At 36.0% G+C, this 12,782-nt stretch overlaps 1 protein-coding gene across 1 annotated transcript in view; it reads left to right on the forward strand.

The window, feature by feature from the left end:
- The window catches only part of CAB39 (calcium binding protein 39), a 40,713-nt gene extending 29,219 nt beyond the window's left edge, over positions 1 to 11,494 (forward strand). The window contains exons 4-9 of the mRNA XM_082057352.1: positions 2,455 to 2,573; positions 5,487 to 5,655; positions 6,387 to 6,446; positions 7,132 to 7,197; positions 8,084 to 8,227; positions 9,064 to 11,494. Coding sequence (XP_081913478.1) covers positions 2,455 to 2,573; positions 5,487 to 5,655; positions 6,387 to 6,446; positions 7,132 to 7,197; positions 8,084 to 8,227; positions 9,064 to 9,252 — 747 coding nt within the window. The 3' untranslated portion in view covers positions 9,253 to 11,494. The remainder of the gene's footprint in view (positions 1 to 2,454; positions 2,574 to 5,486; positions 5,656 to 6,386; positions 6,447 to 7,131; positions 7,198 to 8,083; positions 8,228 to 9,063) is intronic.
- Positions 11,495 to 12,782: the final 1,288 nt, after the last annotated feature.

Genomic DNA, 12,782 nt, shown 5'->3' on the forward strand with positions numbered 1-12,782 from the left:
TGCACACCTGTGCTCCAAACCTGCACAACCTTCCCAGGTGTTACAAAGTCCATCAGCTATTGGTTTGACATTCCACATCCCTGTGGTTGGAGCTTTACTGCATTGGAAAGGATTTATCCATTATTAGTGGAGATATGAACTAGATTTCCTGTTGATTCTTAAACTTGAAGAGTTGATCAAGCATTTATTCCTTCTGGTGCCCCACCAGAGCTTGAGGTCATCCAATGATGAAGTAAACATAATCTTTTTGTCAAGAACTTCAGTCTTGTGCTTGAAGGTTTCCTTATAGAACAGCAATAGAGAGTTCATTAATGGACAAGCACTGTTCACTCTGACTCTTAAACTGTCTCAAATGAATTTGAATCTGAATAGTTTTGTAAAAAGCAAAAAAAAAAACCCAAACAAAACAAGTAACAAATGAAACCCCAGAAAAGTAACAAATTTCATGTTTTAATTAAGAAACTGTCTGACTGTCCAGACCTTGCTGTATGTAAAGGCCTGTTTAAAATTATACCCTTATCTGGAAGGTTTCTTGACAAGTACAGGAGTCAACACAACTATCTGCTTATAAACTTATAAATTCTTATTAAATTAAACTATTATTCTTATAAACTTACCACTTATCTCACTGCTGATTTGTGCTGGTGTGTCTACAGGAAAGATGATATACCTTTGGTGTCCTTTGTGCAACCTCTGGGGTTTTTTTTGGTTCATGTTTACTTTGCGTCTTGTTGTGAGGTTTTTGTTTGTTTGGTTTTGTTGTTGTTTGGTTGTTTGTTTTTATTAAATAAAAACAGAAAACAAAAATGCCTTTTGCATAAGGGAGCCTGAATCTTTCTGCTCAAAAAACAATACTGGCCCAGTCTCCTCCTCACCTCTCGCAGTCGTGACTGTGGGCACAGGGTTCAGTGTCTGTTTGCCCTTGTTGGGCCATGAGATCACTCAGTAACACGTCCTTCCTACAATAACTCACTTTGGTATTACTGTGTACCACTATCAGTGGTAATAATAAGGAAATGCCGCTCTTGCTGAGGAATCCAAAGCAAACTGTGAGATCCAGCGCAAAATTGGCAATGTTAGTGAATGAGAGTTGATGACTATATTATGTGGAGTTTGAGTAAAGCAATTTCTGGAAACACTGCTCCACTCATTTCAGAACAAAGAGTTGTGGTGTTGCATTGGGCTGGCTTTCAATGGAATTGTAATTGAGAAAACAAGCGTTTACAAACAAACTCTTATTTCCTGAAAACAACGCTCTAACAAAACTGTCCATGGTAATTCACAAACCTGCCATTTGTAGCACTCCAGTCCTCCTACATTTTTAAAAACATTCTTTTTTTTTTTTTCTTATGCAATCTTCTTGACTTTTTTCTGTTGTTTTTAAAATTTTCCTAACATGCTTTGCATTTTACTCAAAAGCTTATTGATGTTACTCAGGACATTTATAGTACAGCTAGAGGTTGTCAGGAAACGTTATCCACATATGTTTTTTGTGTGTAACATTCAGGGAACCTTCAGGTGGAGTTACTTAATAGGCCTTTATTTGTAAGTCTGGGCTTCGTGCAAGTTTGCCTAGGCTTACTCTGGATTAGATCTGATAGCAAATAGTTCTGAAGTTGTCTTTATGGCAATCCAAAATAGAAAGTTAATTGCAGAAATCTGTCTTTTAAACTGTGCATGTGAGTGACAATGAAAAGTGCTTATATTTATAATCAGCTTTTTGTTAGATGTCTGTACCAATTTGTCATCTTTAGCTGTGCTCTGACAGAAGAAATAAATAGGAGATGTATATATATTCAACAAAGAGAACATTGCTAGCTCCTTATAATACTGTCTGGTGCTATCCTTGTGCACTTTCTTTTGTGTAGTCTGTACTGAATTCCATCCTGGTCTTATTTATGCTTCTTTTGTCCATTGAAAAATGTGAGATTTGCATTTTAGGTCAGTGGAAGATTTATCTTTGTATGTTTTATTTATTTAACTTCCGTAAGTTCTAGTTTTAAGTTTGATGTTAACACTACAGTCAGAAATGCTCTGCACACTCTTAATGGTGGCATGACATGTTCCTGGTCCAGTGGAGAGGATAATGGAGTGTTGAAGAAACGCTTTAGGCAAAAGCATGGTTAAAAACTGGTACGTGATTAACAAAAACAAGTATAAAACAAGCCCAGGAGATTGATGCTACATAGAAGTATCTGATGAAACATCAACTGACTTTACTTCTTAATGTCAATTACCCTTGATCTGCTTGCAACATGATGTAATGTTTTGAGTGCTTTGACATATTTGAAACGGGTGTAAAGAAACAGAATATTTGATCTGATTAAGATCAGAGTACAGAGACTGACTGAAGTGCAGAGCTCTCACGGTATGAATGTATGAGATGATGATAATGTTTGTTACTTGCCTAGTGGACTTGAATATTATGTGTTTAACTGCTAATGTTTTTGACAGGGCAAAAAAGACGTTGCGCAAATTTTCAACAACATTCTCAGAAGGCAAATTGGTACAAGAACTCCCACAGTTGAATACATCTGCACTCAACAGAATATATTGTTCATGCTATTAAAAGGGTATGTATGCTGTGAAACATAAATATGCTTTTACATGAAGTATGTTTTTGAATTCGTGGAGAAGCAGTGAGTTCTGAAATATTTTTCTTCCTTTGCAGTATGCTTAATTTATCTATCTGTCTTATCTATCTGTCTATATATTTTTTTTGTCTTGAGGCCTATAAGTAAAGGAAAGTTTGAGTAATAGACTACCAAAAATATAGTTTTGCATGAGATATGACTGAAAATTGAGAACTGTTAGTAACCTAAAATACTCTTAGTGAACTAGTGCAGAAGTTTTCCTTTGAGAATACTATTTGATCCTATTTAAACTATTTCCTTTGAAACTTAGTCCTTCATCTAGAGTTAAAGGCAATTTTTTCCTTTAACCATTATAATTTCCAGTTTTCTGTCCTGTCTGCTGGTCTTAGTTTGGTCTTAGACTTTATTCATAGTGATTTATATTCCTGTAGTGATACAAATGCACTAACTCAGACTTGACTAAACAAAGAATGATTTGGGGCATATAGTGCATGCCAGACAGCTTTTTTTTTCCTCTATTCTTGTATTATCTGCTGTGCTGGATATTGGAAAATCACACTATGCTGAGTAAATGATTTATATGTAGAGCTGTGGATCTCAAACCTGAAAGCAGAAAAGTGTTAACATTTTCATGTTAAAATAAGATTTTTTTTTTTTTAAATGAGAATGTGCTCTCCATTTAGAAATAATTGCTCACATTTTTTCTAATGTTAATTAAGAAAGTTCTGGAAATTACAATACCAGTGTGTTATTTTGGGATAGAAAAGTTCATAAGACATTAATAAACCATTTTAAATATGCACCTGTTTCAAGTGCTGGTTTTATAATTTGTGTCTAAGCTGCTGTGTAAGCTCACTGCAGTTGTTGAGTACTTATTGTATCTACTGGGATAGCTAGAGGATGTGCCACGAGGCCACGCTTCTCACTGAGATACTTGCCTATGTTTATGTTGGTGGCATTGAGATATGAAGATAATCAAATATATGTTTAACACTTAAACGGGAAGCTTTGGTGCGTTTTTCCTTTTCCCTCCTCCTAGTTCATAGTAGTCATTAGAGTTGCTGACTAACCTGTCACATACATGGCACCTTGGGCTATTTTATTGTAGCATCTCTACGTTTACCTCATCTTGGCCATTTGTGTAAGCCACTGGAAAATGGATCATACAAGAAACTTCCTCTGTGGAGAAAGCAGGAGTTTTACGCCTTTAGGTTCCATGCTGATTCCGAAGGTTTAGCACCAGGAGCAGCATGGAATATTTGCTTCAGTTTGTACAAGTGTAAGATAGACACTTGTCTGCCAGAAGTGCTCTGTTGGTTTTTATTTCGCCTCCTGCATTCTGGCCCTGATTTTGCAGGGAAGCAAGATTTAAATGTTAGCAGGACAAAAAGATTATTAATCATGGCATAACACAAAAGAAAACATTGATTCAGTACTATTTCAAAATAATTTACAAAAGAAGGCAAAGACATTTGAGGTGCAGAGAGATGAAACTGTTTTCTCAGCATGCTCTCGTTGGTATGTGACTGAATGAGGGCTGTAACACATTCGTCCTAATTTTTAGTCTCTGTTGTCGCTCTTCAGAGAGCATAATTCTGACAGGGATTGTTGTAACATAAGTAAGGATGTCTGAAATGGGCATTTAGTTAGTTTTAGTGACTTATATGTTGTATCCAACTGAGTCAAATTTATGTAAATTTTATCTATGGGGTGAGTTGCAAAAAGTTCAGTAGATTTCAAATCTCCATGGCAGATTAAATGGGAAAATATTGTAAGATTCAACATGAAAATTAATTCATAAGAAAATGTTTTTTATGGTAATATAGTTAGTGCTTAGTATGCACAGTAATACTTTGCTCCTGAATTATTCTGGTGAATTTAAATTAGCTTCCAATGGTATAGGATGAAGGATTCTTTAGGTGGGACTCAGGAAGATACATAAGAGACTTTGATCCAGGATGAGGTAGGTAAGAGCAGAATGAACTTTCCTCTAGACTGGGGTACCTTATGTTGCAGCATGCTGAGGTGAGTTGTTGGTTTGGAAAGGCAGCCCCATCTCCCTCCAGGTTCCAGCTACTGGCTTGCTTGGGAAAATAAGGAGCTAGTAGCAAGTACAAAGGTGCATTTCTATTGAATGTGTCTGTTGTGAGATTTTGGCAGCTGCTGTTGGTACATGCTAAAATCAGTTGGGAGAAAGAACCCTGTACTGTTTGAATAAGAAAGCCTGCCAAGGAAGCGTAGCGACAATTTCTAAATGAAGCCATCAGGGATGGCTTCATCGGGTCCATCAAATGAGTGACAGACGTGTTCCAAAGGTCTCTTGTAAAGACGGTGCAGGTACTTCCCCAGAGGCGATGCTGGGGTGCAGGGGTGCTCTATACTGTCCTTACAGAGGACACTTGCCAGCGTTTCAAGCTGGAAACCTGTGATGTGTAGAGCAGCCAGTAGCACAGAAAAATGCCTTAGTGAAAGAGGAGACGTGAATCTGTGTCCAGTATTATTAACCCTTCATGCTCATATTATGGATAGTTTTATGTAAACTGCTGTAATGTTTAAGCAAACAGCTTTGAAGACAGAATCACTTACTGCTTTTCCAGCTACCTGCAGCCCCACCAATATGAAAAAAGAAAACTGATTTTGAGTATGAACAAAGTATTTTTATTTACTCTCATTACTCAGTTTGTGAAAATCATTTGTATTGGCTGTAATTTGGCATTTAACTGTTGATGATTTCAATAGTTTGTAGTGGTATTTAAAAGAGTGGTTTAATGCAGAAATAAGTTTTTGAATTGTTTACTTGACAGCACTGAAAACTGTAATATGCAGTGTGGTGTTGCAGTGCTAACTTGTCAAAGTATTTATGAAGAATTTTTATTTATTTTTTTTTAACAGGTACGAATCTCCAGAAATTGCTCTAAATTGTGGAATAATGCTTAGAGAATGCATCAGGCATGAACCACTTGCTAAAATAATCTTGTGGTCAGAACAATTCTATGATTTCTTCAGATACGTGGAAATGTCAACATTTGACATTGCTTCAGATGCATTTGCCACATTCAAGGTAATTGATATACAACATTCGAATTATTGTTTCTGTAGTTCTCTGCTGTATGAACCCACACCATGTGTGTTACATTCTTGGGCAAAACAAGCCTTGGGAGAAGGGAAAAAAAAATTAAAAAGGTGTGATGCAAATAGGTAAGTTGGACACTGTTCTTCCTTATTCCTCAGAATGCAAGACATTCCTTTAAATAGATATACGATGTTCCAAATAACCTTTATTCTAGAAAACAAGACTTAAACTGTCATTCATTATTTGAATACATGTGCATTCCATGCCAGGGGCTTTTAAATCTGTCTCCAACTCCACAAGTGAGCAAACTGCTTTTCATTCTGTTACGAACTTGAGTATATTTGATGCTGATGCTTCGTCTGGGGAAAGTTTTTGTTTTCTTAAAACATCCAGTCATGGGACTATAAGCATAATATTCCTGAGTAGTAAATAGTTGGTCTTACCCTTGGTTGTGTATGGTTGTGTGCAGAGCACAGCCTTGATCCATAAACAGCATTCCTTAGGCTATTTACTGGTGTGATCAACATGGTGCATCGCAAACCTTTCCTAAGTGATGCCAACATCTTTAGCAATGTCCAGATAACTGTTCTAAATGTCTTGGTTTAATGAAATAGCAAAGTTTTCTCTTGAATATCTTGTGTATACTCACTGTTTAATGAGAATATATATGTACTGTTTAAATATTTTAGTGAAAATACTGGTTTTGTGCTCTTTTACAGGATTTGCTTACAAGACACAAGTTGCTAAGTGCAGAATTTTTGGAACAACATTATGATAGGGTGAGCAGATGCACTTTAATATTCAGAATTTTCTAGTGCTTTGTATCTTATTTGAAGAAATCAGTGTATCTCATTCCCTGTTTAGCTTCATTTTTTGAAATTTACATACAATATTAAACCAATTGAACATACACTAATTTCTGCCAAGCAGTAAAATTCAGTTCAAGACATTATTGTTGAACATAAGAAAGGTGTAAAAGCAAGAGGAGGCGTCAGAAACCTAGATCTCATTTTTCCACTAGAGGGAACCCTTTCCTTGAATTTTTCTTTTGTCTGTGTTAACCGGTAACAACCAAAGAATGCAAGACAACCCTCCTCCACCTGCTGGGGACTCCTGAAATTAGTGGACAGCGTTCAGTACCAGGAACTACTAGAGTTTAAGAAATAATGAGATAACTACATTGCAATCTAAACACTGAAGGCTCCTTAAAGAGTTGTGTGGGGTTTTTTTCTGTGTTTGTGCGTGTGTGTGATTTTTTTGTTTGTTTTGTTTTGGTTGGTTTGTTTGTTTTGAGCCTATACAATGTTTAAACAGTAGTGACTTACAGGAACCTACTGAGATTTCAGATTTTGTTTACATTTTTATTAGGGATTTGCATGTCCTCTGGTTTCTTACAATCATTTGGAAGAAGAATGTGGATGACACTTGGAAAGGTCCTAACCCTTTTCTTTATTCTGTGTTTAGTTCTTCAGTGAATATGAGAAGTTACTTCATTCGGAAAATTATGTGACAAAGAGGCAGTCGCTTAAGGTAATGCAATTATATTTTCTTCTTAAATGCTAAGTTAGAGAATTCCTTTAATTTCAAGATGGGTTAACTTTAATTGAAGTAACTTCAGTAACTGCCTTCAATAGTGCTTACTTTAGTTTTTCATGTGTTCTAATACTTGGGATTAGCTACTTTTCTCTAGTACAGTCCTTCCATTACCTAGTGTCCAACTCACACCAAGTAATTTCTCTGCCTGTGCAGAAATGGCTGTATGCAATATGTTTATTTTGGTTGGGTTTCTTCCTTCAACAAATCTGGATGCATTCAAATAGTTTAATAAATATTCGCGTGGTGCGATTAGAGCAATACTAATCTTATATTCACTATTTCTGACCTACCTGAATATAAATATAATACATAACTTGTAGCAAGGGTGATACTTGTAGCCAATTTTCTTTTACTCCTCTCTGGACAAAGAAGATAGCAAAAGAAGTGTAAATATTTCTCTTTTGAAGTATTAACTTTTTTTTTTTTTTTTTTTTTTTGTGGTGTGTGTGGTTTGTTTGGTTATGGGTGTTTTGTTTGTTTTTTTTGTTGGTTGGTTTTTAATACCACATTCTTGTTGGTGATGTATAGCTTCTGTATAAATGAAAAAAATACAGAAATCATGGGGGAAAAAAGGAATGGAAAAGACTTTTCTTTCAATTTCAGTTCATAACAAGGGGGGGAACAAAAGGCGATTTTCTGCTTGTTGAGAAAAAGGAGAAAATGCACCCTGCACTCATAAATTCAGGACATTTGAGTTCTGTTGTTACTATATTTACAGACCAATGTCAGCTCCTCAGTGTGTTTGAAAGCACTTATGAAAAAGTTATTTCTTACATCCAATGTCAGTCCTTTTTCATTGAGTCTTGTTTTCAACTTTTAGCTTCTTGGTGAATTGTTATTGGACAGACACAACTTCACAATTATGACGAAGTACATCAGTAAACCTGAAAATCTCAAGCTAATGATGAACCTTCTACGAGACAAGAGTCGTAACATTCAGTTTGAGGCCTTTCATGTGTTTAAGGTATGTTTAAAAAAGCCCACAATAAAGCAAAAAAAAAAAACAAAACAAAAGAAACCCACCAGAAGTTGTTTAGCTGAGTAAACTACTTAGCTGAGCCTAAATGAAGCTTATCTTAATGTCTGCTGAGCGGTTAAATAGACTGCTAATGTTTGTCATTATTATGATCCATCTTTACAAATAGCTATCTTTGTATCTTCTGAAAATTTTTAAGAAACTTTCATACGATTTTCAGTGTAATCTGTGTTAGAAAATGTTGGAATTAACAAAGATGAAGTGTGGTAAGGAGGAGTGCATGATTTCATGTGAAATCACGAAGCATCTTGGAGTTCAAAATTGTTTTCATCATACTGTGTGATCTTTGAAAGACACCAGTATTTTAGTCAAGTCACCTACATTTCAAAGCCTAAATAGTAGTTAGCACATAACAATAGATAACTTGACTTTGCAGCAGACAAATAGCTAAGAGTTTGGAGATATGAGGTATAAAAGTTTTCAGTGAATATTAATATACCCATCTGGTGCCGTGTATAATAATAAACCAAGCATTTGCTACAGAATTTAACTGTGAGGTGTCTTCAGTGCTTTCTACAGTGGGTGTTGTGGCTCATCACCTCCCACAAGTTGAATTTACTTTGGTACTGGTGTTCGGCTTACAATTTAAAAAACTAAGTAATTTTATTTTAAAACTTGCATTTGCTCCATTATTTTCTGTAGAGATGCTGGATTAAAACATGACACTATTTTTTTGTCATCACTATTTTGTTGGCTAGGTTTGTTTTCTTAACTTAGCCTTTTGTTTCCTACTGTTATGCTAAATGCCTTTTATTTTCTTGCAGGTGTTTGTAGCCAATCCTAACAAGACACAGCCTATATTAGACATCCTTCTAAAGAACCAGACCAAACTTATTGAGTTCCTCAGCAAGTTTCAGAATGACAGGACCGAGGATGAACAATTTAATGATGAGAAGACCTATTTAGTTAAACAGATCAGGGATTTGAAGAGACCAACACAGCAAGAAGCTTAATCTCCAATAAACCCTTAAAATATTAAACCCAAATTCAGCATTTGCTGTTAGATATTCAGCATCAGGCACTCTTATTGATTCATGAGGAACATTACTGCTAATCTGCTGTTCAGTGAACGGTTTTTGTTCTTCTCTTTTCTTTTTTAGTCGAAGTTGAAAAACATAGCTGCTGCTTTCTTGCACAATGTGGACTTTCTTGATATTTGTGTCATTTCAGAATTCAAAGACACTGCTTGTTTTAGGAGTCCTGAAAAGAAAGATTCTAGGTTCGTGAAAGCAAACATATAGATACTAGTTTGGTTTAGGAGAGAAGGTATTAATGTAGTTAAGTAACAGGTTGCATGCTTGCAAATCTGAATAAATCTGTATGTTTGCACTTACCTTGTTTGAGATATGAGCACAACGTGACCTGTGCATACCTGGCACCATAGTATAAGATTATATGCCTTGATTTAAAAAAAAATGTGCAGTGCTTTATTTGTAATCAAAGGGGAAATGTATCTAAGATGTGATCTTATTGGGATTAACAGTTGTCTTGCAAATAAACTGATACTGAAACTTAGCAACTTTTAAAAGAGTGAAATCTCAAGGTTGATAAGGAAAATGTATATATGCCTTTCACCGCTTTATAGGTTTTTTTTTTTTTTTTTGACATGATTTGATTTTTCTGAGAATTGACTTGTAAACTTGGAAATATGTTCTAAGGGGTTTTGTTAATTTTACTTTAAAGGTATTTCAGACAGTAGACCTAGCAGTGGCATTTTGCATTTCATTTCAACAGTGCTTGCTGGTTTCTTTTGTATATAACTCCTAGGCTGCTCATTTCTTTAAAATATGATTTAATTTGTACAGCAGAGGAATGTTATTGTATTAGTCTGTAACTATTACCTAATATTGAGTTTTGCAAAATGAATGCTCACATGTAATTGAATACTTCGGATCACATGGAAATGCCGATTTAACAATCTTAAGTACTGCAGCATTAAAAGGAAAACAAACCAACAACAACAGAATTATTTGTATTCACTTATCTCTGATGGGGTGCCATCAGTTAGGGTAGACTGAAGTAGAGAACTGGAACCCTTTATACTACATTCTTACTGGATAATATTGGCCTTATTCAGTTAAACTAGTGTTGTGCTCACCAGCTCTGCAAATGGCAAAGGTTATGCTAAATTAGTATTGATTCCTCTAACTTCTGGGGAGCCTGCAGTGCATCATTTCTTACAGTAAATAACTCAGTAAAGTAGTTGTGAAAGTGAATGATTTAATTCGTTCCAACTTCAAAAAACAATTTTCATAGACGTCCTAGGGTAACAAAATTATTAAATTTTGTTGATTTTGTTCTTTAATGCTGCAAACTATCAGTATTTATAAAAACAAAAGACCCAACTGATTTTGCACCATGTTTTTGTTACTGTGACCATACAAAAGGAATCTACTAAGTATAGCTAAATGATGTTATTAAAATTGTATCTATCCATCATATAGTAATGCTGACAACCAGGCAAACTTAGAGATTGGAGTCTGAAAGTTCAAATTCTGCATGGCTGAATCTGACTGAGAATGCTACAGAAAATGTTGCTTCCTGTCCTCTTCCTAATTAAAATATTGCAAATATCAGCAAAACGAAACTCCTAAGTGACATTTAAGCTGATTTGAAAGCCTTCACAAGGGAAGTCAGGCCAGAAAATTGCCTGTTTTCACTCGGGTTTTCAAAGTTGCTCTTAACCTTGTAATTGGTCTTTTAAAGGTTCTTAATGTGTCCTTTGCAAACCAATTCGTTTTGCTTACGGGAAAAGAAATAGCGTACCCTGCCCGAGGATCACTTACACAGGCAGGCAGAATTGGCCATGAGGTGATATTAGAGTTCAGTACTAACAGTCTATTATATTTTGGTTTATCATAGCTCAGTGGAGGAAAATATTATTTGCCAAGTTACTCACCATAACATATAAGGCTTCCTCTTTAGAAAAATGTAGACATGCTAAGGATTTCTATATGTCAAGAAGTGAAAACATTTGGACTGGGATAGAGGTTATTCTATATTAGGCCTTGGAAACAATGGCTATGGTGACTTTTTTAATATGTGAAAACATTTGAATGTTGACTTTCGAAAAGAAGTTGTGTTTAAATTAAAGCTCATTTGACGTGCTCTTCATATTAAAAAACTATTGTTCTGGAAGTGGTTTCTTATCTGCTTGAAGGCTTAAGGGTATTACTAAAAGTTATTTAAATGTGAGCAGGTTTTGGTTTTGCCTTTTTTTTTTTTTTTTTTTTTAAATGAGATGTATACAATTGTAATTCTACTTCCGTGGTAGCATTTCATTTCTCCTGAGGAAAATGTGTTTCTTATCCAAAAAATCTGGCTGGCCCCATAATTTAAATTGAAATAAAATTTTGAAGAAAAATGTGTGTTCTTTACTGTGTTACTGGAGAGGGTGAGTTTCTGGTGGATGTGTCTGTTCCCTTTATCGCCTTAGAGGGGTTCAGCTTTCTCACTTTTAAATGTGAAATAATTTTAAATCATTAAAACCTCTGGCTTACAAAAAACGTTTTTAAGGAATTAAGACAATGTGCTGTATTAGAGATGTAATCAGTTTTAATTAATTGTTGGTAGCCCCTGTTGCCTATTTGTGGCATTATTTGCTGATTCAGTTCCTTTTGTATGACTGAGGGCAAAGAGAGGAGACACTATTTCCTGTGTCATGTTGACAGACAGGACCTGATAGGTCATTTTTGACCCTTCCCTTCTCTAATTTCAGGAGCCGACAGTGTGTGCAATTGGTAACTCTTCCCTTAGGAAGTCCTGTGGCCTTTTTGCCTTTGAAACTGACTGCCTCTGTTTGTCATAGGTAACTTCCCAAACTATTCAATGTGGCAAACACCGAGAGCGTGTTGCATTTAGAAAACCAAAACAAAATGAAAAAAAATCCAAACATTTGGGAGTTTTTGATGCAGATTCTTCTGATTATTTTGTTCAGAAAAATTACTGAAAAATCTGCTTTCCTGCCAGGAACACACTTGCAGACAAAAATATTTGGTCTTTTCTAGCCCCCAGTAGAGGCTACACCTGTTTAAGCCTCTATATATAATGTTAGTAGCATTCTCCCTCACTGTCAGTAAGATCACAGGTTACCAGGGGAAGGAGCAATTGATACTTGTAGTCAAACAAATTGCAGATTTTAATTAAAAAGGAAGAGTGGTCAAGTGGTGTAGTTGATGGGGTGTTTGGATGAGGTGAGCCGGGCGGGAGGAGGCATGGGCAGTGTGGGGAGATGCTGCACTGACCTCTTGAAACGTGTTTTCCCACAGGGTGCTCAGCGGGACCCGCCCCAGGAGCTGCCCCCCAGGACCCACAGCGGGAGTTGCACTCGAGCTCGGGGAGCAGGTTGTGGACAAAGCTGCTGTGGGTAAGTTTGCTTTTGTTTGTGGCCTGCCAAGTCATGCCAAGCAGCCAGCTTCAGCCGTTTCTCTTTTGCTGCTACCCCTTCTTTCCCCTTCATTCTAGATATTTGCTGGCTGCTTTG

Source organism: Streptopelia decaocto (assembly GCF_964273445.1).
Source record: "Streptopelia decaocto genome assembly, chromosome: 6".
In the NCBI taxonomy this organism is placed as follows: domain Eukaryota; kingdom Metazoa; phylum Chordata; class Aves; order Columbiformes; family Columbidae; genus Streptopelia; species Streptopelia decaocto.